Raw genomic sequence first — 27778 nt, 5'->3', positions numbered from 1 at the left:
GGGCGCACCTCTGGAACCGAAAACACAGTTTGTCTAAAGTTCCAACAAGGGCAGGTTAAAAATCATCCAACTAAACAGTTTTTAGCTCTATGGAGCTAAGGAAAAGGAAAGAAAGAAAAGCAGAACTTTTGTATGGAAAAGCAGAAAGGACAGAAATTAGTAAGGCAGTGAGTGCTACAGTGCCTTTTCCTGTGATGCCTCCATAGCTGTGTGAAGCACCGGAGATGGATCTTAAATTATTTGAAAGGAGACAGAAGAATAGATTTTAAATCAAGATGTAGTTGAATGTTATGTAAATAATAATTATGGATATTTACAAATATACGCAGATGCTTCAAGAATCGGTAATTGTAGAAAGGGCAAACACGAGGAAATCTGCAGATGCTGGAAATTCAAACAACAAACACAAAATGCTGGTGGAACACAGCAGGCCAGGCCGCATCTATAAGGAGAAGCACTGTCGGCGTTTCAGGCCGAAGGGTCTCGGCCCGAAACGTCGACAGGGCTTCTCCTTATAGATTAATTAGCATAGCAGGCAACTAGAAAGCAGATGTGGGCATTCAAATAAATTACAGTAGAAGAGAAATGAAAAACAGGAAAACATCTTTATAATATTCAGAAAGAAATGGGATGGTCGAATGCAGGAAAGATTAGGAGGGGGAAAGTGATATTGCGATTGAGGTTTTGGGCACACAGGGTTAAATAGTCCATGTTTTTAATGAAGAAATACAGTAATGGGAGGTGTGAGTATTGTAATCAACAAGAAATGGTTGAGGTGTTTAAGATATAATCAGGGGAGGGGATGGCTGATTGTTAAAATACAATTGAACAATAGCAATATTTTGCAGACAGGATCACAGGAGGATTGCTTTAAATATGAGCTCAGTTCTTTAAGAAATCAGATGTTTTTTTTAATAAAGTTTGATACAAATATAAATCTATAGGTGTCCTAACCCACACATCAGTTAAGAAGGTGGTGGTAATGCACCATAAAACTATTTGCCAACCGCCATCAAACCTCAGAAGAAGGTGGGGGCTACATTTAATAGGAGAGGAGGAGGTTTGGCCATAGTCAGGGGAAGGGAGGGACTAATCTGATTTAGGTACAGGAAGAGATCTGGTATATCCATACATATAAATTAACATAGATAGTTAAATATCCTGGGGCAGGAGAACCAACCAATTTGAAATAGTAGGACTGAGACTCATGGATTTTGTGGTAAACTGGAGCACATGTACCAAAATACATATGGGAGTGGTCATTGTGCGAGTGGAGGGTGAGTCTTTGGCTCAAGAGGCTTCAGCGGGAACAGATGCTGACTTGCCATTCTTTTGGATGTGGTCTTTCATTGTTTGAATTGTGTTTCTTGTATTTACTGTGAATGCCCACAAGAAAATGAATCTCAGGGTTGTATTTGGTGACATATATGTACTTTGTACATATGTATAAATGTACATTATACATTTTGTACATATGTACAAATTTGAGGTACATATGTGCCTTACTAAATCTACTTTGAACTTTGTTAATCTTATTTCTTTCTTTGTCTCTTAGTGTCTAGCTAGATAAGGAGAATGGTTGCAGGCTTAGTGGTGTGTTCTACATGTCAGATGTGGGGGTTATGGGATACCTCCAGAGTTCCTGTTAACAACATCTGTGTGAAATATCTAGTCCAGCTTCTTAAGGCAGTTTTAGGGAACTGGAGTTGCAGTGGATGAACTTCGGTTAGTATGGGAGAATATTGAAATAGGTGATAGATGGGAGCTACAGGGAGGTAATTACTTCTAAGTTGCAGGAGGCAGGTAGCTGGGTGACTGTCAGGAGAGGGAAAGGGAATAGATAGACAGTGCAATGTTCCCAATGTTCCCCTGTGGCCATTCCCTTTAATAACAGATATACTGCTTTGGTTTAATACACCCAAATTGCTGGAAGAACTCAGCAGGCCAGGCAGCATCTATGGAAAGGTGTATACATTCGATGTTTTGGGCTGAGACCCTTTGTCAGGACTGGAAAAAAGAAGCCACTTTGGGGTGAGAGGTGGAACGACCAACCAGGGAAAAGCTGCAGTGACCAGGTCTCTGGCACTGAGTCTGATTTTGTGACTCCAAAAGGAAGGGTGGGGAAAAGGAGTGCAGTAGTGATAGGGAATCCATTAGTAAGACGAGCAGACAAGCGATTCTGTGGATGTGAAAGAGACACTGGGATGGTAGTTGCCACCCAGGTGCTGGGGTCAGGGACATCTCAGATTGTTTCCATAGTTGACTAAAGGGGGAGGGTGAGCAGCCAGAATTTACAGTACATAATGGTATTAATGTCATAGGTAGGTAAGGGGATGATGTCCTGAAGAGGGAATATAGGGAGCTAGGTATGTAGCCAAAAAGCAAGACCACAAAGGTAGTAATCTCTGGATTTCTGCCCGTGCCACATGCCAGTGAGGTTAAGAATAGAATGAGTAGGAAGATGAATGAGTGGCTAAGGAATTGGAGCAATGGGCAGCATTTCAGATTTGTGGATCATTCTGGTATGACCTGTACAAAAAGGATGGGTTACACCTGAACTTGAGGGAGACCAATATCCTCGTGGGCAGATTTGCTAAAGCTGTTGAGAGTTTAAACTAGTTTGGCAGAGAGATGTGAACCAGAATGATAAGTCAGAGGCTGTGAAGATGGATAGGGAAAAACTGCAGTCAGTGAGATAGGCTGAAGTGTGTCCATTTTAATTCAGAAGTTCAGGATGATGAGCATGTGGAACTATGATGTGCCATTATGGCGATTTGGCTGTCACTGAGATAGGAATGGCTGCTGGAAATATCAGACTTCAGATGTTTGAAGGAAGAGATGGAGGAATGGCATTGCTAATCAGGAATTGTCTCACAGTTGCAGAAAGGGAGGACATCATGGCTGACTCAGTGTGAGTGTAAGTAAGAAATGTGAGTGGCAGCAGCCACTCTATTGAGAGTATTCTATACACCATACAATTGCAACAGAGAAAAAAAGGAATAGATCAGGCGGCAGATTTTGGAAAGGTGCAAAAATCATAGTTGTTTTCAACTTCCCTAATACTGATTGGCACCTCCTTAGTACAAAAGTTTAAATGGTGCAGAATTTGTTAAGTGAGGTAAGGGAATATCAGTGAGAAGGACTTTGACATTTGTGAGAACAGTGAAAAACAAGCTGACAAACTTTTGAAAACATTAGTCCCTGGGCACTGGATATACTATGGTAAGCAAGGAAAGAAATTGCTGCACTTTTGGTGATGATCTTTGCATCTGCACTGGCCACAGGAATAGTACCAGGTGATTAAGAAGGATGGCAAATGTTGTTTCTTTGTTCAAGAAAGGGAGCATTGTTAACCCGGGAAATTATAGGCCAATGAGATTTACTTCAGTGGTGGACAAATTTTTGGAAAGATTCTTACAGATAGGATTAAAGAGCATTTGGAAAAGTATAGTCTGATGAGGGATAGCATGGCTTTGTGAGGGGTAGGTCATGCCTCATGAGTCTGATTGAATTCCTTGAGCATGAGACAATGCATTTCAATGAAGGTGGAGCAGTGATGAGTACATGGACTTAAGTAAGATGTTTGTTAAGATTCCCAATTGTTGGCTCATTCAGAAAGTCAGGAGGCATGGGATCCAGTGTGGACTTAGAATTGGCTTGCCCTTAGAGGGCAGAGGGTGTTTGTAAATGGAGAGCATTTTACCTGGAGTTCAGTGACCAGTGGTGTTCTGCAGAGATCTGTTCTGGGATCCCCTGTTCTTTGAGATCTTTATAAGTGACTTGGATGAGGAAGCTGAATGGTGGGTTAGTAAGTTTGTTGATGACATGAAGGTTGGGGGAGTTGTGGATAGTGCAGAAGATTGTCATAGGAAATGGCTACTATGAGGGGTATCATTGGAAGAAAGCATATGGGGTTGTCAGAGGTATATTTCTTTACACAGAGAGTGGTGAGTGCATGGAATGCCCTGTCAGGAGTGGTAGTAGAGACATTTAGGGACATTTAAGAAACTCTAGGTAGACACATGGCTGATAGAAAAATGGAGGGAAAAATGGATTGATCTCAGAGTAGGTTAAAAGGTCGGCACAACATCATGGGCTAAAGGGCCTGTACTGTGCTGTAATGTTCTATGTTCTGTAGTGAAGGACATGCCTTGCATACTATCCACACATATCAATGCATTATGACAGTGCATTGAAGCCATACAAAGTCAAACAATAACAGATAATAGATATTGTGGGTTAGTGAAGTAGAAATAAGGGTTGAGGGGGAAATATAATCAAAGTGGTCAAGAGAGGATGAGACAATATTATTGGAGTGATGCACCGAACCAACATGGAATGAGAAAGCAGGAAAACTCCCTTCAAAAATCTTGTCTTTCTCGTATTGAGAAGGGAAATAACTGCGCTGTAAAGTTGGATCTGGACAGGCTGCTCCTGAGTGACAGGAGAGTGATGAGCAGTAGATCATAGCCAAGTGTGGAAAGATTAGTGTTGTTAAAACAGCAATATAATGAGTAGATGTCAGAATAACTATTTTAGAAATGTGGTGTTATAACCTTTAGAACGGTGAGGATGCTGGATGTACTGTGAGAGAGAAGGGGAAAAAGAAATGTTTGTAAAGAGGCTTTCTGCTGTGAAACAGATAGAAATGTAGCAAATTTGAACATTTAGCAGTTATGTTGAAAAATATATGACTAAATAGAGTCTGAAGAAGCAGGTTAATCAAAGGAATTCACTGGTTTCTGTCATGCTGTTACTAAAAAAGAATTTCCTGGAAGTTATTTCCTACAAAGCATTGACGGGATTAGATCATTATTTTTCTGTGTTTGAAATTTCCATATAAGTTTCATCTAAACAATAGGGAAGAAAACCTACCCAAGTTCGTAAATACTGATTTTATTTCCTAGTTACTGTTGTTTTGATCTGGATTAATGCTAGGGTTCAGTGCAGCCAAGTACAGATCAGGGATTGACTTGATTTGAAATGTTGAAGAACACATGACAATAGTTTAAGGCTGACGTTTTTTTTTCTCCAGTTGTTAGAGTACATTGGGACCAACACACAAGCAAGATGGCTGGCAATCATTTGAAGAAGTTTCAGAACCTGTGCCAAACAAGGCAAAGCAGCTATGTTGTCCAGCTTGTAGACTAATTAACAGTGTGTTTTATAGTAGACTATGAGGAAAATGCTATAAACACAATAGACTTCAAGGAACCATGGAGGCTGAAGCCCCTGATTTACCTGTAGAGGTAGGGGAATTTTACTGTTTTTTTAAATGGGTATCTCTGGATCCAGTTATTCCAACCTGCCTCCTGCCCGTGCTGTCCGTAAATGAGCTCATGCAGAGTCTGATGCTTGTATACTACCTGGCACCAAGTCCTGTAAATCTGCAGCACTTTTCTTGGTGATTTATACTTTCATTTTTTTCCCCAAGCATTTCCATAAGACCATAAGACATAGGAGCAGAATTAGGCCATTTGGCCCATTGAGTCTACTCTGGCTGATTTATTATCACTCTTAACCCCATTCTCCTGCCTTCTCCCAGTAGCCTTTGACACCCTTACTAATCAAGAACCTATCAACCTCTACTTCAAATATACCCAGTTTGAGCCACCACGTACAGTAGAAGTAGTGTAAGTAGCTTTGGTCACACTATTATAGGATAAACTTGAATGAGTGCAGAGAAGATTTACAAATTTATTGCCCGGGTTCACATCTTTACTGTTATGCCGTAGGTATTTCATTGAGCAGCTCTGTAAGAGCTGTTTGTTCTGCTTTCAGCATGTGTGGATTATTGTTGAAGATAAAGGATGATGTTGAATAGGCCTCATTCAATTAGTGGGAGGTTTTTCTTGGTGAGGGACACCACCAAGGTTGGTCTTTGGCTTTTGTTTGAGAGGAGATAAAGAGGGAAGACACTGGGGAAAACTGGTCGTAGCATACGATCCAGTGGGAGACCTGTTTGTTTGAGATGGATTGCGAGCGACATTCAGAAGGTGGTGTAAACATTGACTGAGGGCCCAGCGTGTGAGTGACAAAGAAGTTCAAGATGAGCTCCAACTTGTGCAAATTTGACTGTTTAATTAGAATGGACCCTTTTCTTTCTGTTATTCTTTACTAACCCTTCAGTTAAGATTCATAAATATACTTTTAATTGTATGCAGTGTACTGTCTGTTATTTCGTGGCATTAATTTGTAACAAGGTAGCAAATGACAAGCATCCACACAGACGGGGTTTTGGGATGGATTCACACCTCAATCTCACACGTTTGGTGGGGCCAGAGATAGTCTTCCCTAGATTTATGCAGCTGAGGAAACCAGAGTGTTTCACAAGGTTGTGGCCAGGATTCGAGGGCCTGAGTTACAGGGAGAGGTTGGGCAATCTAGGTCTTTATTCTTTGGAATGTGGGAAGCTGAGAGGTGACCCTATAGGGTGACCCTCTTTACTCTTTCCACACTCATGATTGTGTGGTTAGGCACAGCACAAATGTTTTCTATAAATTTGCTAATGACACCGCTGTTGTTCCAGAATCTCAGGTAGTGATGAAAAGGCATGCAGGAGTGAGATAGATAGATTTAAAAGGGAACAGGAGGACAACAACTTCATGCAGAGGGTGGTGAATATATGAATGAGCTGCTAGAGGAAGTGTTTGAAGCAGATACGATAACAACATTCAAAACGCACTTGGGTAAGTAGCCGACAGGAGGGGTTTAGAGGGATATGGAATCACTTGGTATCACAGACAAATCAGGCCATTCCATGCTGAGGTACTCTGACTTGATGCCCAGGTTTTCTGTGGTCATGGCACATCTTGACTATCCTGCATTCTCCATGCAGCCATGGTTTCCTTGCACTGCAAGCATCAAAGACAATGGTTCTCTTTCTGTCAGTCCTCATTGTGACTTTATCCCATTTGCTTGTCCTGATCCCAAAGCAGTCCTTCACATTTGCTGCAGTTTCCTGCTCCCTTGATGTATTGGAACAAGAAAGTTGGCACATCTATGGTGGGAAAGTGGGTTGGACAGATTCATTCTCCTTGTGCGAGGAGGGTGAAGAGTAGCGACAGTGGGGCTTTACTTCTCCCAGAAATCTCACAGAAGTATTTACTGTCTGCAGTACACTCAAAATGTCAAAACATCCATTAACTGGGAAATCTTGGTCTTTGACTTCCTGCATTCCACCAGGACTGCATTCAACAGTGTAGCACTCCCATCAGAACTGAATTGAAATGTCAGTCTAGATTTTTGAACTTTGGTACTTAAAGAAAAAGAATGCTCTAATCTAACGGACTGTTTAAGCTGCAGGATATTTGATAACCCTCGCCCACTTCTGCACTTGATACTGATTTTACTGTTCCATCAGGAGTGACTGGATTGAGGTACAGAGCAGGAACACTCGTTATTTTTCCCTTCAATCAGTGATACTTGCCACTTTACCTGTTTAACTACGATAGGGCCGAATAAGTATACTGTACCAGGCTTTATGAAATGATTTTAAGTGCCATGTTTTCAGAGTGATTGTGATAAAAGAAAACTGATATAAATAACAGGGGGATCATTCACGTGGTGCAGGATATAAACCAGTTTGTTGAATGACCCCTAAAATACCCTGCACATGTTTACTTTCTCAACATAAAATGGGTTAGGAAATTATCACTGCTAGAATGTAAGGAGCAGTCTGAATTTTATATTGATAACAGCATAGCAGGAGAGCCCATTGTGTCAGTATTAGTGGCTTCTACCCAGCTCTTTCTCTGTCACCCGGTAAATATTTTACTTTTAAATGGTATCTATTAAGTAGACCAGTAAGGTTACAGTTGAGAAATGGAAAACAGACTAAAAGAGGAAGAGAAGGATCACCTGTCAGTGGACCTTTCCTCTTGCATACTAGAGGAAATAACTAAGTTGTGAGTCACATCTTCACAAAAAGGTCCCGTTCATTTTCTTAATTTCTGTTTTCTGACTTCTAAAGTGTCTACACTGAGCTATCGTGTGATTGGTGACAGATTTTGCCAGATATTGAAAGTGAGATCTCACTATAGTGTCATCCAAAGGGATTGTGCTGTGCTTGAGCTTGTATCTCCAATTAACTGCATGGGTGCTCTTTCCAGAAGAGGTCAGCTGGATAGTGAAGACATATGTTTCAAAAAGAACAGAGAGGGAGGCAAAAGAGACGGGAACGTGGCATTGCTAATTAGGGATAGTGTCACAGCTGCAGAAAAGGAGGATGTAATGGAGGGATGGATTACTGAGTCAGTGTGGATGGAAGTCAGAAACGGGAAAGGGACAATAATTCTACTAGGTGTTTTTTTTATAGACCTCCCTAATAGTAACAGGGACATCGAGGAGCAGATAGGGAAGCAGATTCTGGAATGGAGCAATAATAAAGGGGTTGTTTTGATGGGAGATTTTAACTTTCCTAATATTGATTGGCATCTCCTTAGTGCAAGGGGTTTAGATGGGGTGGAAATTTGTTAGGTATGTTCAGGAAGGTTTCCTGACACAATATGTAGATAAGTCTACAAAAGGAGAGGCTGTACTGATCTGGTATTGGGAAATGAACTTGTTTAGGTGTCAGATCTCTCAGTGGGAGAGCATTTTGGAGTTAGCGACCACAGCCCTATCTCCTTCACCATAGCACTAGAGAGGGATAGGAGCAGACAATTTGGGAAAACTTTTAATTGGGGTAGGGGTAAATATGATGGTATTAGGCAGGAACTTGGAAGCATAAATTTGGGAGCAATGTTCTTAGGGAAATGCACGATAGAAATATGGAAAATGTTCAGGGAACATTTGCATGGAGTTTTGCATAGGTAAGTTCTGTTAAGGTAGGGAAAGGATGATAGGGTTAAAGAACCATGGAGTACAAAGGATGTAGAAAATTTAGTTAAGAATAAAAAGGAAAGCTTACAAAAGGTTCAAGAAACTATGTACTGTTAGAGCTCTAACAGAAAATTACAAGGTTGCTAGGAAGGAGCTTGAGAATGGAATTAGGAGAGCCAGAAGGGGCCATGAGAAGGCCTCGGTGAGCAGGACTAAGGAAAACCCCAAGGCATACTACAAGTATGTGAAGAGCAAGAAGATGAGCTGTGTGAGAATAGGACCAGTCAGGTGCGATAGTGGAAATGTATGCATGAAGTCGGAGGAGGTAATGAAGGTATTTAATGAATTCTTTGCTTCAGTATTCACCAGGGAAAAGGACCTTGGCAGTTGCGGAGATGACTTACAGTGGACTGAAACACTTGAGCATAATGACATTAGGAAAGAGGATGCGCTGGAATTTTTGAAAAGTGTTTAGATAAGTCACTGGGACGGGACGAGATATACCCCAGCCTACTGTGTAAAGCAAGAGAGGAGATTGCTGAGCCTCTTGTGATGATCTTTGTGTCATCAATAGAGATGAGAGAAGTACCGGAAGATTGGAGGGTTGCAAATGTTGTTCTGTTTTTCAAGAAAGGGAGTAGAGATAACCCAGGAAATTATAGACCAGTGAGTCTGACTTCAGTGGTGGGCAAGTTGTAGGAGAAGACCTTGAGAGGCAGGATTAATGAGCATTTGGAGAGACATAATCTGATTAGCAATAGTCAGCATGGCTTTGTCAAGGGCAGATTGAATTCTTTGAGGATGTAACAAAACACATTGATGAAGGTAGAGTAGTGGTTGTAGTGTATATGGATTTCAGTAAGGCATTTGATAAGGTTCCATATTGCAAGGCTCCTTCAGAAAGTATGGAAGCATGGGATCCAAGGAGACCTTGCTTTGTGGATCCAGAATTGGCTTGCCCACAGAAGGCGAGGGGTGGTTGTAGATGGTTTGTATTTTACATGGAGGTCAGTGACCAGTAGTGTTCCGCAGGGATTTGTTCTGGGACTCCACCTCTTTGTGATTTTTATAAATGACCTAGATGAAGAAGTAAAAGGGTGGGTTAGTAAGTTTGCTGATGACACAAAGGTTGGGGGTGTTGTGGATAGTTTGGAAGGTTGTCAGAGGTCACAGCGGGACAGCAATAGGATATAGAAATGGGCTAAGAAATGGCAAATTGATTTCGATCCAGTTAAGTATGAAGTGGTTCATTTTGGTAGGTCAAATTTGAAGAAAGAATATAATATTAATTATATTATACTCTTAGCAGTGTGGAGAACCTGAGAGATCTTGGGATCCATGTCCATAGGACACTCAAAACTGCTGCGTAGGTAAACAGTGTTGTTAAGAAGGTGTATGGTGTGTTGGCATTCATCAACCGTGGGACTGAGTTCAAGAGCCGGGAAGTAATGTTACAGCTGTATAAGACCTTGGACAGATTCCACTTGGAGTACTGTGTTCAGTTTTGGTCACCTCACTACAGGAAGGATGTGGATACTATAGAGAGAGTGCAGAGGAGATTTACAAGGATGTTGCCTGGATTGGAGGGTGTACCTAATGAGAATAGGTTGAGTGAATTTGGCCTTTTCTCCTTGGAGCGACGGAGGATGAGAGGTGACCTGATAGAGTTGTATAAGATGATGAGGGGCATTGTTTGTGTGGATAGCCAGAGGCTTTTTCTCAGGGCTGAAATGGCTAACACGAGGGAGCATAGTTTTAAGGTGCATGGAAATAAGTACTGAGGGGATGTCGGGGTAAGTTTTTCCACACAGAGAGTGGTGGTTGTGAGGAATGCGTTGCCGGCGGTGGTGGTGGAAGTGGATACAATAGTGTCTTATAAGAGCCTCATGAATAGATACATGGAGTTTAGAAAAATAGAGGGCTATGCACTAAGGAAATTCTAGGCAGTTTCCAGAGTAGATTACATGGTTGGCACAACATTGTGGGCTGAAGGGCCTGTAATGTGCTGTGGATTTCTATGTTCTGTTACTTGAAGGAGTAATCTATTGACCTCTTAAGATCATGGCATGAAATGAAATGTTATTTTGATTTGGAGTATGTGCTAATAGACATTGGGTGTGGTGTTGAGTTTTAAAATAGATTTATCATTCTAGGACTAGTAAATCTGGCACTATTGATGATGGCTGCAATCTCTTTTGTCAGATGATCTGCTACATCCTGAGCTTTCTGTCCTCATCAGACAGAAAGGAGGCATCGCTGGTGAGCAGAGCCTGGTATGCTGCCTCCCTGGATCGTAGTCTACAGGTAAGTTAGTTTCAGAACCTCTGGTTCTGGATTCCTGCTTCTTGCGTGGCAGCCATTCACATATTATCTTTAAGAGTTTTCTATTTAAGAGTTGGTTTGACATCTCTTAGGCATGATGGGCTGAGATCGGCTCCATCTTCACACATTGTCTTTAGGTGCCAATTAGGAGTGTGAGTGCCAACTGATTTATTGATTTCTGTCCCTATTCTGCATGTGATTGTAATGCTCAACTGTTCCTTCTCCAAATCTCAGATCATTCAACACTGAAATAGCATTGCTTACAGCTTGGCTAAGGCTACTAGCAGAAGCCAAGCAGAGAATGAGAATAGTGCACTTAGCGAGATGCAGTCTGAAAGAAGTGCTCTCAAGAGAGAGTGGGAAGCATCCAAAACGACTGGTACATCTGGAGTGGTGCAGACAGCGTGAGATCAAGGATATCCCAATTGAGGAAGAATTAAAAGTTGTGCATATCTCAGGTATAAGAGGGATTGAAAGTGAAATTGGGATATCAGTGAATTAGGGTGGGTTAAGTTGGCTGTGTAATAGGTTCTGATGAGGTTTGAGTGGCTTGTTCAGGTACACTTAGCTTGGTTATCATGTTCTGAACAAGTTGGATCTCAAATTTGAAACCGGTTTTTTATTTGTGTAGTTTAGAACTATATGATTGAGATACAGAGACTGTGCCAACTCAGAAAGCTTCCTGAGTATTCAAATACTCAGATATTGATGATTCCATAAGCGAGCTCTGTGCCAACTTTACAGTGTACTGCTAATTTCTGCAATTTCCTTTGTATTTTTTGTTCAAGAAGTTGACAGTCACATCAGATATCAAAACGACAATACAGGGACAAGATCAGGACACAACTCTCCACCAATGATACACGCAGTTTATGGCAAGGTCTGCACACCATCACAGACTTCAAAACTAAGCACATGGTTCTGCCTCTGTCTCAGCTGAGCTAAATCTTTATTACGCTGATGTTGCCAATACTGAGCCCCTGAGGACAGCCGCTGAAGCGACCTGCACCTTGATCATCTGAGATTGATCATTGAGTTGTTTCCAATGAGTGGTCAGTCGCAAGGCTATGGGACTGGATGGCATCCCAGGGCGGGTACTCAGAATGTGTGCGGCACAACTGGCAGGTGTGTTTACAGACATTTTTAATCTCTCCCTCTCCCAGTGTAGAGTACCCTCCTGCTTCAAAACATCCACCATTGTCCCTGTACTTAAAAAGACCAAAGTAACATGTCTGAACGACTAATGTCCTGTTGCACTCACCACATTAATAAGCAAATGCTTTTAAGAGGCTGGTCAAGGACTACATCTGCAGCATGCTACCACCGACAATGGACCTCCTGCAATTTGCCTACTGACACAACTGATTGACAGATGACACAGTAGCCGCAGCTCTACACACTGTCCTTACACACCTGGAGAAGAAGGATGCTTATGTCCCCCCCATCCCTTCCCACTAATCTGCCTCCTGGCACTTATCCTTATAAGTGGAACAAGTGCTACACCTGCTCTTACACTTCCTCCCTCACCACCATTCAGGGCCCCAGACAGTCCTTCCAGGTGAGGCGACACTTCACCCGTGAGTCGGCTGGTGTGGTATACTGCTTCCGGTGCTCCCGGTATGGTCTTTTATATATTGGTGAGACCCGAAGCAGACTGGAAGACTGTTTTGCTGAACACCTATGCTCTGTCCGCCAGAAAAAGCAGGATCTCTCAGTGGCTACACATTTTAATTCCACGTCCCATTCCCATTCTGATAGTCTATCCATGGCCTCCTCTACTGTCAAGATGAAGCCACACTCAGGTTGGAAGAACAACACCTTATATTCCGTCTGGGTAGCCTCCAACCTGATGGCATGAACATTGATTTCCCTAACTTCCGTTTAATGCCCCTTCTCCCCTTCTTACCCCATCCCTTATTTATTCCCCCCTTTTTTTCTCTCTTTGACCCTCTCACAATCACTCCTTGCCTGTTCTCCCATCTCCCTCTGGTGCTCTCCTTCCCCTTTCTTTCTCCCTAGGCCTCCCATCCCATGATCCTTTCCCTTCTCCAGCTCTGTATACCTTTTGCAAATCACCTTTTCACCTCTTAGCTTCACCCCTCCCCCTCCTACTTTCAAATCTTTTACTATCTTTTCTTTCAGTTGGTCCTGATGAAGGGTCTCGGCCCGAAATGTTGACTGTGCTTCTTCCTATAGATGCTGCCTGGCCTGCTGCGTTCCACCAGCATTTTGTGTGTGTTGCTTGAATTTCCAGCATCTGCAGATTTCCTCGTGTTTGCTTATGTAAGAATGTTGTTCTTGGACTACAGTTCAGCTTTCAACAACCATAAATCCTTCCAGGTTTGACAAGAAGCTCAGAGACCTTGGCCTTCATCCTGCCTTGTGCAGCTGGATCTTGGACTTATTGTCAGTTTGTTGGCAGGTGATAAGAGTGGGCTCCCTCACCTCTGCCCCTCTAACCCTCAATACAGGAGCCCCTCAGGGCTGTGTTTTAACCCCCTCCTTTACTCTCTATATACCCATGACTGTGTTGCCACCCACAGCTCCAATCTGCTAATTAAATTTGTAGATGATATTACATTGATTAGCTTTACCTCAAATAATAACGTGGCAGCCTACAGAGAAGAAGTAATCACCCTGACATAGTGATGTCAAGGAAACAAGCTCTCCCTCAATGTTGTAAAAACAAAGGAGCTGATTGTAGACTACAGGAGGAATGGAGATAGGTTAACCCCTATTGACATCAATGGATCTGGGGTTGAGAGGATTAACAGCTTTAAGTTCCTCAGTATACACATCACCAACATTGGCTGTGTGATGATAAAAGCACCTCTTTCACCTCAGATGGTTGAAGAATTTTGGCACGAGTCCCAAAATCCTAAGGACTTTCTACATGGGCACAATTGAGAGCATCCTGACTAGCTGCATCTCTGCCTGGTATGAGAACTGTACTTCCCTCAATCGCAGGACTCTGCAGAGTGGTGTAGACCACCTAGAACATCTGTAAATGTGAACTTCCCACTATTCAGGACGTTTACAGAGACAGGTGCATAAAATGGGCCCAAAGGATCATTGGGGACCTGAGTCACCCCAATCACAAACTGTAACAGCTGTACTGCAGTATTAAAGCCAGGACCAACAGGTTCTGGTACAGCTTCTTCCACCAACCCATCAGATTAATTCATGTTGATACAATTGTATTTCTATGCTATACTGACTGCCCTGTTGTACATACTATTTATTACAAATTATTATATATTGCACATTCAGATGGAGATGTAACGTAAAGATTTTTACTCCTTATGTATGTGAAGGATGTAAGAAATAAAGTCAATTCAATTCAATTCTCAAGATAAAGGAGCAGAATTGGGCCATTTGGTTCATTTGAGTGTGCTCTGCCATTTCATCATGGTTGATTCAATTTTCCTCTCAGCTCCAATCTCCTTTCTCCCTGTATCCTTCCATGCACTGATCAGTCAAGAATCTATTAACTGCCTTATATATACACATAAAGACTTGGCTTCCACAGCTGTCTGTGGCAAAGAATTCCACAGATTCATCACTCTCTGTCTAAATAAATTCCTCATTATCTCCATTCAAAGAGGACGGCCATCTATTCTGAAGCTGTATCCTTTGGTCTTAGACTCTCTCATCATAGGAAACACCCTTTCCACATCCACTCTATCAAGGCCTTTCACCATTCGATAGGTTTCAATTATGTCACCCCTCATTCTTCTGAATTCTAGTGAATACAGGCCCAGAACCATCAAATGCTCTTCATATGACAAGCCATTCAATCCTGGAATCATTTACGCAAATCTTCTTTGAACTCTCTCTAGTTTCAGCCTATCGTTTCTAAGATAAGGTGCCCAAAATTGCTCAGAATACTCCAAGTGAGGGCTCACCAGTGCTTTATAAAGTCTCTACATTACATCCTTTGTTTTATATTCTAGTCCTGTTGAAATGAATGCTAAGATCACATTTGCCTTCCTCACCACAGACTCAACCTGCAAATTAACTTTTAGGGAATCATGCACAATGACTGTCAAGTCCCATTGTGCCTCAGGTTTTTGTATTTTCTCTCCATTTAGAACCCAAGAACCTTGTCTCTAGTAATGGTGACTTCACACACTTCATGACCCCTGACTCCTGGAACTTTCACCATACTGCTAGTGTCTTCCACAGTGAAGACTGAGGCAAAATACTTATTCAGTTCATCCTCCATTTCCTTGTTCCTCACTACTGCCTTTCCAGCATCATTTTTCAGTGGTTTGATATCCACTCTCACCTCTCTTTTACACTTTATGTAAATTCCCATGGATCTTTAAATAGGCTTTGTAACTTTCTGTTAACAATTACTGTCAAACAAACCCAAAGCAGTATTCTTTGGCTTGTAATGTGGGTACCAAATTTTGGAAGCTGACTGGAGAACTGGAACCATGACATTCTGCTGGCTTGTAAGTAGCACAAATGTTTATGTAGGGCAATAGGGTCATATGGCTAGGAAACAGGCACTTCAAGCCAACTGGTCCATGCTGATTAAGGATCCCTTTTGCCTACATTTCTTTTGTAGGAATACAATCTATTCCTAAATCAATCACAATAACTCAGTCCAGTGGATAGTCCTTGACTGAGAAATGGACTTGTAGAACTGGAATCAATTGAGCGAGAGAAGCCGATATCTGTTGAGTAAAACAGTTCTGACAAGCTGTAGAAAGATTTTTGCTTTTGTATTTATTCCCCCAACCGTGAAGGTGCTCATGGTGCATTGTGGTACAATTCTGTAGTTTCCAGTTACCTTCTGCTATTGTAGCCATGTGTGAGGTAGACCACATTTGGGCAGGCAAGCTAGTTATGATTTTTATTTCTTTAAAAATAAATGCTAGATTAAACCTGAGATCCAGCTGGTTGAGTCACTTGGCCTTAACTTGAAAAACCAGTGTTAGATAATCTAGTTTGAAAGATCAATGTAGTACTGAGGAAGATTTCTTCATTGTATTATACTTAATGTGTTTTTCCTGTGCGTAAGTTATCTGTTTCATTTCTTGCATTAAAGTGGTGACTACATTTCTCTGATTATAAGGTATTATTTACTGCACCAATGTTTATTTCTATACAGAAAAATGTCATTTACAATCTTCAAGCATCATCCAAGTTCCTGGAGTCCATTAGAAGTTTAGTTCGGAGACAGTGTCCATGTGTGGCTTTGAGTAATCTCGATGGGGCACCCATTTCAAAGATGGTCATTCAGAGTATTGTGGTCTACCTAACTGCATATCTGGAAGACCTGTCCCTGCGGGGCTGTTACATCACCGAGACTTCTTTTGAGACCCTGATCTCATCTTGCCATAATCTGAGAAGGCTTGACATCAGCGGCTGCAACTGCCTTTTCCTGAGTGGCACATTACTATCCAAAGATGAGAACAAAGCAAGGATGGCTAAAGCCTTGGTGAATCTCCAGAAACTCAACCTCTCCAATCTATGGTACCTCTCAGACCTGAGCTTCAACCGACTTACTGACTGCATGCCTAATCTCCGAGAACTATCTCTTGCCAGCTGCCATATCACTTTTGAGTTTGATCCCTACTGTGGAATGAACATGTTCAATTCTACTACTGTGCTCTCACTGAGAAATGTTCTTCATTTTATAAATAGACAAGCAGCCATGCTGAAGGTCTTAAATCTTAGTCGTACCACAATTACAAGCAAAGCCGTGTTGTCAGTGGTTCAAATTTCTGGACTTTGCCTAGGAGGGCTGGTACTTCAGCACTGTAAAGACATCACAAATGAAGCGGTCTCTGCCATTTGTGCATACCAACCAGGACTCACTGCGCTGGATCTTACTGGCTGTACTGAGCTGACTGGTAAATCTGTTCTGGCCATAGCTTCAAGCCTGCGGTGCCTGGAGTATCTGTCCCTGGGCAGGATCAGTCATATTACGGACTGTATGTTGAAGGATCTGTCCACAATCCCAACCCTGCAAGCCCTCGATATCTCCGAGTGTTACCAAGTCAGTGGCTGCGACCTGGTTAAGGGACTAGCGTCGCCAGAGGCTGTGTCAAAACTAGTGAAGCTCAATCTCAGCTATTGCACCATGGTGAAAGTAAGTGTCTGTTAACTGTACTTATGCTAAAATAAGTTATGTATTTTAGTTGCAATTTCCAGTTAGAAAGGTGAAACTTAGAGCAGTTGAACTGAGACCAGTTCCTCCACAGCTGAGTGCTAAAACCCATCAAAAGTCATGTGACTGGTGGCTTTTCTTCAAGCTGCCAACTGGAACCTCTTTCTTTCTGCCTTCCAATCCTCTCTTGGTCTGTTCAGTGCTATTTTCTGATGCCATGTTGACCATGTCAGTTTTTCACTCCCTTTACTCGCCCAGGATTGTTGTCACCTGCTGATAGTGGTGGTTGGATGACAATTTCTGATTGGTCAGTGGAGTGCTGTAGGTTCAGAATGAAGTGGGTTAGAATGAGTAAGGAAATGGGAAAATTTCAGAAGCTCTCAGATACCTTCTTGTACTTCTCACTCGACCATCATCTCACCATTGAATGCCAGGCCACTGTCTTCCAAGCAGCATATAAGCAATTTCTTAAAAAAAATTACTGAGCTTGTCCACTCCACCCTGTCAGGTAACACATTGCGGATGATCACAATTAACTGTGGATTTGTTAATATAAAAGAATCTACAACTCCCATTCTTTTACTAATTAGTATTATAATTTTCTCAAGATATCTTCCCTCTAACCCACTTTCTCTGCTTTTCGGTTTGGCTGAAGGGTCTTTGACCTGAAATGTTAACTCAATTTCTCCTAATATAGATAATGCCTGACCTACTGAGTGTTTCCAGCATCTTCTATTTTGATTACTCCCAATCCAGAACTGGCAGGATGCTCCTGTAATTTCCTGTAAACCCCACCTCTTGGCTTCAGCACCAAAGACTTCAGTGTGATACAAGACAGTTCCTTAACTATTCTTTAATAGCAGTGAAAGAGGTGTATGTACATAAATAGTTAGGCTTACTGTTGGGTTGATACTATTTCCAGTTTTGAGTACTTCATTCACAGTAGTATTTCTTCCTTCCTAAAGCTCATTTCATTTTAATTTTTAATCTTTTTTTATTGATTTTAAAATATATAAAGACAAATACAAATAGAGAAGTTATATCAAGTACATATTCCAATGGAAGTACAAACAACAAAAAAGGAGTGTACACTGTCAAGATCATATTTAGTATAATATGGAGCTCCTCAATATCCACAACTCCTCTTAACAGTTCAAAAAAAAGATCAAAAATTGCCATTATTAAGAAAAAGAAAAAAAATCCCACTAAACTAACCTAAAACAAAAAAAAAAGACTGGGCATTCCATTTGAGGATATAATTACAAAAATAAAGGGGAAAAATCCTTCCGGTCAAATCTGAAAAGTCACAGAGAAGAAGAAAAAAGATTACCTAAAAAAGTGGGAAAAAAAAAGAAAATTTAAATCATATGAAAATATTGAATGAAAGGTCGCCAGCTTTGCTCAAATTCAAAAGATGTATCAAACGTCCGACTTCTAATTTTCTCCAAGCTTAAACACGACACAATGGAGGAGAGCCAAAAAAAAAATAGTGGGTGGATTAGGATCTTTCCAATACAACAAAATAGCTCTCCTAGCCAGTAAAGTTGAAAAAGCTATAATAGGTTGAGCGGAAGCAGAAACATTTCCTGCTTTCTTCGGAGTGATCCCAAAAATTGCCGTAAGTGAATTAGGTTGTAGGTCCAAACCTATGACTTTGGATAACGTTCTAAAAACATCTCTCCAAAAATTATTTAACTTTATACAAGACCAAAACATATGAGTTAAGGTAGCCACCTCAGCATTACATCTATCACAGGTGGGATTTATATTAGAAAAAATATGTGCTAGTTTATCTTTTGACATATGCACCCCGTGCACTACCTTGAACTGAATCAAGGAGTGATGAGCGCAAATGGATGAATTGTTGACTAAATGATAAATTTTATTCCATCGATCATCTGAAAGTGACTCCTGAAGTTCCAATTCTCAAGCACGTTTAACCTTATCATTAGACATCGTTCGTAAATTCATAAGCCGTTTATATATAATGGCTACCAATCCTTTTTGAGATGGTTTAAGCTGAAAAATAACATCTATCGTATTTGGTAAATGGGCAAATGGATAGTTCGGTAAAAATCTCATAAAATATTCCTAACTTGTAAATATCTAAAAAAATTGTGCGTTAGATATATCATATTTATCCACTAGCTGCGAAAAAGACATTAAACAGTTCTCTACAAACAAATCTAAAAAAGTTTTTATTCCCTTAGTTTCCTTATCCAGAATTGATAGTTTAAAAAATAGTTAAGATGGATATTATGAGAGAGAACAAAGTTATTCAGATCAAAAAATCTGCAAAATTGAAACCAATTTTAATGTATGTCTAACAATGGGACTAAAATCTTGTCTACCAATCCTAGAAAACAAAAAAGGAAGAGGAGCTCCCAGTAAGGAAGCCAAAAAAGACCTCCTTACCGAGCTCTTCTCCAAGTCGAACCATGAAGGACAATCTTGATTATCTGTACCGTAGATCCAAAAAGTAATATAACAAATATTAATTGCCCAATAGTAAAATCTAAAGTTTGGTAATGCCAATCCTCCATCTTTTTTTTGATTTTTGCTATAAAAGTTTATTCAATCTAGAACTCTATGACAGTTCTATATGACAGGAACCTAAAGCTGTAGTTACAAGTAACTCCTCAGGCACTACTAGCCCTCTGGACCTTGCTGTTGATTTAAATCAATGACTTGCTTTGGAATGATACTGAGATGCCTGCTGCCCATGCTGGATTGTCCTGTGAACAACCAACAACATCATCATCAGCAATCAGTCTCATCATCAACACCTCTACATTTAGCACCGTCTCAACATTCAGCTTCCTGGCCATTACTAATTCACAGGGTATCGTGGGAAGACCATATCTCCTTCATTAACAAAAAGGCTTGGCAGATGGTGTACTCTTGCTGCAGATGGTAAAATTTCATCTTCCTCACACCATATTGGTACAGTTCTACATTGCCATCATCAAGAGCATCCTCACATCAGACATACATCACTGTCTGATGTACTGCAGCTTCAGTATACGAAATTACAGTGAACTGTCAGGTCAGTAGAACAGGTCATTCTACTGCCCTCGTAGTACGGATATACAAAGCTATGCAGTGAGTTAAATACCTTTTCACCAGTCACCCAAGACGGAGGCTTCCTTCAGGGTTTTTAATTGAGATTTTACTTGTGAAAATATATTGCTGTTTCAAGGGCAAATAAACAGAGGCATGAGATGGATGTCTTTCCACCACATGCTTCATTGAAATCCAAAATAACCTGCACAGGAAATGATTTAAGATTACATACAAAAAGTGAAGCTCCTTAAGGCATAGATTGCTACAGTTGGCGAGGGGCAGTTACCAAATACATGAACTCTCATAATGTATTCCAGAATCTCATTGTCCAGTTGGTGGGCATGAAGGCACAAGAATCCAGGGTAGTCTTGATCATCCTCTCTCACTAGGAAGCTGTGAAATTTCCGTTGAATGTCTGCCAGCAGTGTGACAAACTCTAGGACATTAATCTTAAATGTGTTGACTGTGGACCGATGAGTATCATCAAGACAGACTTCTCCCACTATGGCACAACTCAGGTCCAGTTGTTGGACATAAGGTGCATTGTGTTGGTCATTGTGTTGTTCACGCACCTTAAATGCATGGTTGGTGTCTCTACCAAGTAAAAGAAGAATCTCAGCAGGTGAGTCCAGAGGGGGATTCTTCTCAGCTATGGCCTTGAGATGTGAATGGCCACATGGAGCTTCAGGAGTTGGTATTTTATCCCTGTTGTAGGGAATATGGTTGCACTCAATGAGGGTTAGCAAGGGTAAGCAGACTTCCCCTCTTCTTGATTCTGCAACAAATTCACTGCTCATCTTCTGGCAACTTCTGATGTTCTAGATCATGTCTTTAATGTGTTCAGGGAAACAGCACCTTGAGCACCGAATGTATTGTGATTTTGCCAATGACGTGTTGTTCTGATCATTTAATGTTACATACTGTATGCCTTTAGTTTTTGCTCAGGATGTCCTTTCCGATAGATGTTGACCAGACATATTCTAGAACAGGATTTGTCTTGGAAGCGTTTCCTACATACCTGTGTGCAGGAGGAAGTAGCTACCTCTGATGGATGCTCAGCTGGCTCCCCACCGTGCTCTGGAACCAGTAGTAGCCCAAGGTGCTGTCCCTAAATGAACTGCTGATATGTGCTGATGATCACTGTTGCACTCAGTGCAGTGCATGATAGCTTCATAGCCTTTTGCTTGGTGTGCTGTTAATACACAACATTTGAAATCTATTGAGTGCTCTTTTAGAAAGCTTCTTTGATTTGCAAGCATGTTTTCTCTGAATTTTCCTTCAGGGGTGAGGTTTCTTATGGACTGGGCATTGTCTGGCTGGGTTCATGATGGAATTTTCCACTTCAATTTCATTGATTGTGATAGGGGTTTTGGTTTTCCATGCTGCTGGAGAACTCTCTAAATGATGTGTAACTGGAAGTTGAAAGCATAAAACTAGGGTCATTTCACATTTCTATGTGGCAACAGACAAAATCCACAAAGAATGAAAATGGTGGATAGAAGGCATGATACTTTGTTTTATACTTGGACCCTTCAGTTTCCACAGTTCTTGTATATTGTTCGTTTGCTTCTCTGCTATAGGGGTTATTCCTTTTGCTGTGTCCAAGAAACTCGGTCCTGGTAGGTAACCCTCGTTTTTTTTGTGGCTTACAGTTCCGACAACAGATTACAATCTCCAGTAATTTCCGCAGTTCTTTGTGTTAGAGCTTTGGAAAGTTATCAAGTCTGCTGAAGAGAGATTCTTTGATTGCGTCTGAAGAACCATAGCACTTGTCCAGCCTCTGCCAGAGCATTTGTAAACCTGTAAATGGATTATTAATGTGAACTCTCGTAACTCTACTTACAGAGAAGGAGAGAAGGTCTGGCTCTTCACTATGTTTGAGACTTAGTCCATTCACGGCATTGCAAAAGCTTGACTTCCAGGACAGATAATTGGCAGACAGGTTGTCCAACACTTTTAGTCCTGCTGTGAGTAGGTTTTGACGAACTAGATATCAAACTGAGTCAAATGCACCTGCGGCTCTTGAATTTAAAGTACATTTATTGTCAAAGAATGTATAAAGTATACAATCTTGAGATCTGTTTGCTTACTGGTAGCCACAATGAGGACATTGTGAACACTAATTTGCCAAATGTTGGTCCTGGGATGGATGGAAGTTCAGACTCTGTAGTAGCAACTGAACAGAAATTCTTACTGTGCTGAAATAGCAGAAAAGGGTGTTTTGGGTCTTTGCTGTTATAGAGTTTGACTGCCAGTATCTGGGCGATGTGGAAGGTATGTTGGCTGTGTGCTGTGGCCAGCTTCTCCATATAGAGCTGGAGCACTGTCTCTTTTATAGCCAAAATCCGTATGGACATATTCTTTCGTAAGCTGCATTGTCTTTTGTGATGGCAAAGCATGATGGATTCTGGTTGTAGACTTGCCACTGTCTAAGTCAGCTGCTGCTTCATACACTTTTGCCTCTGCTAAGGCAGCCTCAGCTTCACACTCTTCTTTGAGCACACCTAATGTAGCCTCTTTCCATACTCTCTCCAAGTCTATGTGAGTTTTGTACGTTTGCGTATCAACTTCACGTTTAGCATAAGCTACTCTCACTAGCTGTGGGCTTGTGCTGCAGCTATACTAATCATGGATTCATTCCAATGTCACATCAACATGATCGGTGTGTTGCATTCGACCTGACTCCCAGGTCTTTGTTGGAAACTGGCATTGTCGTTTACGGCATTCAGACAATCTCCAATCCACGGGTGATGCCTTTGAAGATGAGTTATCTTTTCACTCTTCTGCTTTTGCAGTGGGATATGCAAAACTATACTGTGTTAAACATCTTCTCAAAAATCACACGAGATGGAAACTTCCTTCAGGATTTTTAATGAAATCGTATTTGTGAATTCAAGGACAAATAAATAGGCGATGGAGATTGGCTGTCTTTCCACTGTGTATATATCAAAATTAAATCCAAATAAACCTACACAGGAAATGATATAAAATAAAACAGCTTACATATAGGAGTGATGGTCATACAAAAAGAACTTTACCTCCAGAGGCCAGAACAGTCATTGACTGAAGTCTACCATTACTGCAGGACTTGTATGTGTCCTGGACAAAGAAGCAGGTATGAAAAAAGCAGAACAAACACTACCCACCCAACAAACTGCCTTTTACAAAAGCACCCTTCTGGAAAGCACTATTGGGACTATTAAAATAAAAATATCACACCATCTTCACCCAGGCATTTAATCTGATCATCCACTTTAGTTAGACCCCCACCCCCTCTACCTCTTACCTCAGTCAGTGAACTACACTTTAAACCACTTTTTATAATGCTGTTTAAATTGTAAATACACACTAGTTTTTTTCATTTATGCATATTTTCTATATACTTGTTACTTTATTTTATATAATTTTTATTCTTTATAATTGTTGAATTTTGTTTTTTATTGAAAGTCATTTCAACACACCACAGCAAACTTGTAATACATGTATATGGCAAATAAAGTTGATTCCTGAAGGCAGATGCAGTTCTTGACCGGGTGATAATTTGGCAGATACTCCCATTGGTAGGGAATCTGAGGATTGTTACCCACCTGTATATACCTAACTATTGTTTTTCTTTTCTTCTCCCCATCCCTGTGTTGCTATGACAATAAACAACAAGGATTGACCACTCAGATTAAAATATGATACCATGTGATTCTATTTTAGAAATGGGTTCTTGTTAAATTGAAATTAATTAAAGATTTCAGTTTCTGATCATTGGAAGCCAAAGCAGAAAATGTTGGAAAAATTCAACAGGTCAACAGCATTTGTGGAAAGAGAAATGGTCAATGTTTCAGAATGGATATTAGAATAGACTTGATTCTTACAAAGATTTCTACATATACTTACTGACCTGCAGAGTACTTTTCAGTTTTGGTTTCTCTTTTAATAAGTTTTTCAATTCTTGTAAATGGTAGAACTAATTTGTAATCAAATTCCAAATTAGCCATGAAGTATGTAATTTTTCTCAATTTTATATTGGTTTAAATTTTATAGGATAGCTGTGTGTTCTCAATGGCAAAGTTCCTGGGCAGGAATCTGCGAGAGTTGGACCTCACATCCTGTGTGTACATCACTGATATCGGTGTCCACTACATTGCTAATCAGCTCAGGGGTTTAACCGTGTTGCGACTCGGTTGGTGTAAGGAGATCACGGACTGGGGTCTGCTTGGAATGGTCACAGCCAATGATGACAGTCAGCTACACTGTAAGGTGACTGGTTTAGAGTTGTTTATCCACCTACTTCTGGTCACTTGATTCAAGATTCTGTGTTTCTGCAAGAACTTTGAAAGATCTGTACAGTTATCAGATGGAGTGAAAACTGGTGGTTGCCTCTTGTAAAAAATGTCCTCTTGTCCCTTTGCTTGAGATTCAGAGTATTATTTATTATTGTATTTATCTTATTTGGCAATACAGCGCAGAATAGGCCATGCCACACTGCCCAGCAACTCCCTCATGACAAACCCAATTAATCCTAACCTAATCAAGGGACAATTTACAATGACCAGTTAACCTACCCAGTACATCTTTGGACTGTGGGAAGAAACTGAGGACTCTGAGAAACCTATGTATCCTACAGGGAGGATGTACAGAGACTCCTTACAGAACTCCAAACTCTGGAATGGCCCAGTCTGTAATAGCATCGCACTAACTACAATGCTACCATATTGAGCCTTTTGTTATTGTTTTGTGGATGGTCTAATTTCAATCCCTCTTTCAAGTTCCCTCTGAATGTGTTCTCCACTTGCCTGAGGTGAAAAGGCATGAATAAGTCACGGTGATGTTTAGCATGGAAACAAGTACTTCTGCCCACTGACTGTGCCAACCATCAGTCACCAATTTACAGTAATCCTACTTTCATCCCATTTTTTAAAACTCTCTGCACATTTTATCAGTTAATTCCAGATACCACATATATATTAGGGTTTATAGTCGCCAATTAACCCACCAACTCACACCTCTATGGGATATGGGAGGACCAGAAGGAAATCCATGCAGTCACAGTAAAATTATGCAAACTCCACACCAACATCAATTGAATTGAGGTGTCTAGAGCTGTGAGGCAGCAGCTTTACTGGCTAAACCACCCTGCTGTCCTGATGTGGAAAGCTTTAGTTGACATTGAAAGCAAACCAGATATATTTTAGCACAAGCATTGAGTAGTTTGATAATCCACTTTTTTCATACAAATGTTGAACCTTAATATACTTAATCCCATTGTGCACCATAAAATTAGCATGATTACAAATATCTTTACATGATGCTAATAGCACAAAGATTGTAATACACAATTCTGCAATCTAAACAATTTATAGTCTGACATTGTATTAGTGTATTGGCAACTTACTTATTATAATCTGTATTAACCTACTTGTTAGTATTATAACAATTTAGTGTTATAATCTACATATTATAACAAGTAGCTCAACATTTTAGGTGTAATCTGCTGTAGATTTGCTCTTTCTGAATTTGTCTTGATTTGTTGAAGGATTATGGTCCTGTGTTGATATGTGATTTTTAGTATTAATAGTGGTTAGAATAGGCAGCTTTGAATCACAAGATGTGGTTGAGATGAACAGCAGTTGTCCATTTAATAGGAAAGCAAGTGCATGAGTGTCAACAGATTGGAGTGATGTGAGTGAAACCTGTTGATGAGTATGGCACAAAGTAAACCTGTTGTTTGTATCATGCAGTTTAAATGTGCTATTTGAACAAGATTTAAAGAATGTATCTGACGTGTATTTTTTGCCCATCTTTCAGGGTGATGATGAACCAGAGCTCAGTAGGAACTTCAGTAATATGAGATTTCTTGCTTCTCCCAAGGATTGTGACAAAAAGCCCCAAGTCATAACTGAATCTTATACTGAGACCTCCAAGGGGAACAAGCAAGCTTCGCTTAGTGCATTAACACATCTCAAGGAGCTCAGTCTGTTTGCATGTACCAAGCTAACAGATACCAGCATAATGAAGGTACTGCACAGGGCATTGCTGAGACACATAGCCTGTGTACTTAAGAATGGAAACAGCTGATTAAAATATATATCTTACAGTAAAACCCTAATAGTCTGGTACCTTCTGGACTTTGGTAGTGCTGCACTGGCAGATCGCCAGACAATATGATATTAATCCTTTTAGAATCAGAATCAGGTTTATCATGAAATTTGTTAACTTAGCAGCAGCAGTTCAATGCAATACTTAATATAGAAGAAATACTAATAATAATTTTAAAAAAAGTAAATCACCAACTCACTTTTAGTTAGTTTGTTTTATTGCTACACTGCAGCTTAACATATTTTTAGTGAGCCGAGTAGGTTTGATCGAGAAACCGTTGCTGCAGGAAGAGGAGGAGCGAAGGGCTCATGAGATAATTGACAGGGACAAATAAAAGGATGGGTAACTGAAGAGGAGCGGCCAGTGGTGTGAGTGGCTCAGGGTAGGAGTGGAACTTTGAAGCTTTGGCTCAAGAGGCTTCGGCGAGCGGAGGCTGAAGATGAGCTTGCTGCAAGTGAGGTAAGGCTGGATAAGTTCCTTTAATTAATTTAGGAGTAATGGAGGCAGCAGTTAGGGCAGTCGAGTGCTCCGTATGCAGAATGTGGGAAGTCAGGGACAACACAATCATCCAGCTGCAGCTCTTGACAAACCGAGCTGGAGCTGGATGAACTTTGGATCATTCATGAGGCAGAGGCAGAAATAGACAGGAATTTCAGGGAGATGGTCACCCCTAAAAGTCAGGAGGCAGGTAGCTGGGTGACTGTCAGGAGAGGGAAGGGGAATAGACAGGAAGAGCAGAGCACCCCTGTGGCCGTTCCCATCAACAATAAGTATACCGTTTTGGATACTGTTGGTGGTGACGACCTACCAGGGACAAGTTGTAGTGGTCGCGTCTCTGGCACTGAGACTGGACCCTCAGCTCAGAAAGGAAGGAGGGAAAAGAGGAGAGTAGTAGTGATAGGGGATTCAATAGTTAGGGGGACAGATAAGAGGTTCTGTGGGAGAGATCTTGGATGATCTGTTGCCTCCCTGGCGCCAGGGTCTGTGATATCTTGGATTGAGTTCTTGGTATTCTCAGGAAGGAGGGTGAGCAGACTGATGTCGTCCATGTAGGGAGCAATGATGTGGATAGGAAGAAGGAGGAGGTCCTGCAAAGAGAGTTTAGGGAGTTAGGTGCAAAGCTGAAGGACAGGACCTCAGGGTTGTAATCTCAGGATTGCTCCCCGTGCCACGTGCTAATGAGGAAGCTAAATACGTGGCTAAGGAGATGGTGCAGGAAGGAGGGCTTCATGTTTCTGGACAATTGGGCTTTGTTCCAGGGAAGATGGGACCTATTCCAACAAGATGGTTTGCACCTGAACTGGAAGGGGACTAACATCCTTGCGGGTAGGTTAGCTAGTGCTGTTCTGGGAGGTTTAA

The 27778-nt window shown here is 41.0% G+C and overlaps 1 protein-coding gene across 4 annotated transcripts in view; it reads left to right on the top strand.

Moving 5' to 3' along the window:
* Positions 1-27778, top strand: part of fbxl9 (F-box and leucine rich repeat protein) — a 52113-nt gene that overhangs the window by 51 nt on the left and 24284 nt on the right. Inside the window, exons 1-6 of one of the 4 annotated variants that reach the window (XM_073069712.1) lie at positions 84-167; positions 5036-5249; positions 11026-11127; positions 16265-17248; positions 24365-24580; positions 26129-26338. In XM_073069712.1, the coding sequence (XP_072925813.1) occupies positions 5217-5249; positions 11026-11127; positions 16265-17248; positions 24365-24580; positions 26129-26338 (1545 nt within the window). In that variant the 5' untranslated portion in view covers positions 84-167; positions 5036-5216. Of the gene's footprint in view, positions 1-83; positions 168-5035; positions 5250-11025; positions 11128-12141; positions 12271-16264; positions 17249-24364; positions 24581-26128; positions 26339-27778 lie in introns of those variants that run through there. The other 3 variants (XM_073069711.1, XM_073069713.1, XM_073069714.1) reach the window with 3 other exon arrangements.

The sequence above is a fragment of the Hemitrygon akajei genome, chromosome 17, assembly GCF_048418815.1.
Source record: "Hemitrygon akajei chromosome 17, sHemAka1.3, whole genome shotgun sequence".
Lineage (NCBI taxonomy): Eukaryota > Metazoa > Chordata > Chondrichthyes > Myliobatiformes > Dasyatidae > Hemitrygon > Hemitrygon akajei.
Note: the sequence above shows the minus strand (reverse complement) of the source record. Positions and strands in the feature narration are given on the sequence as shown.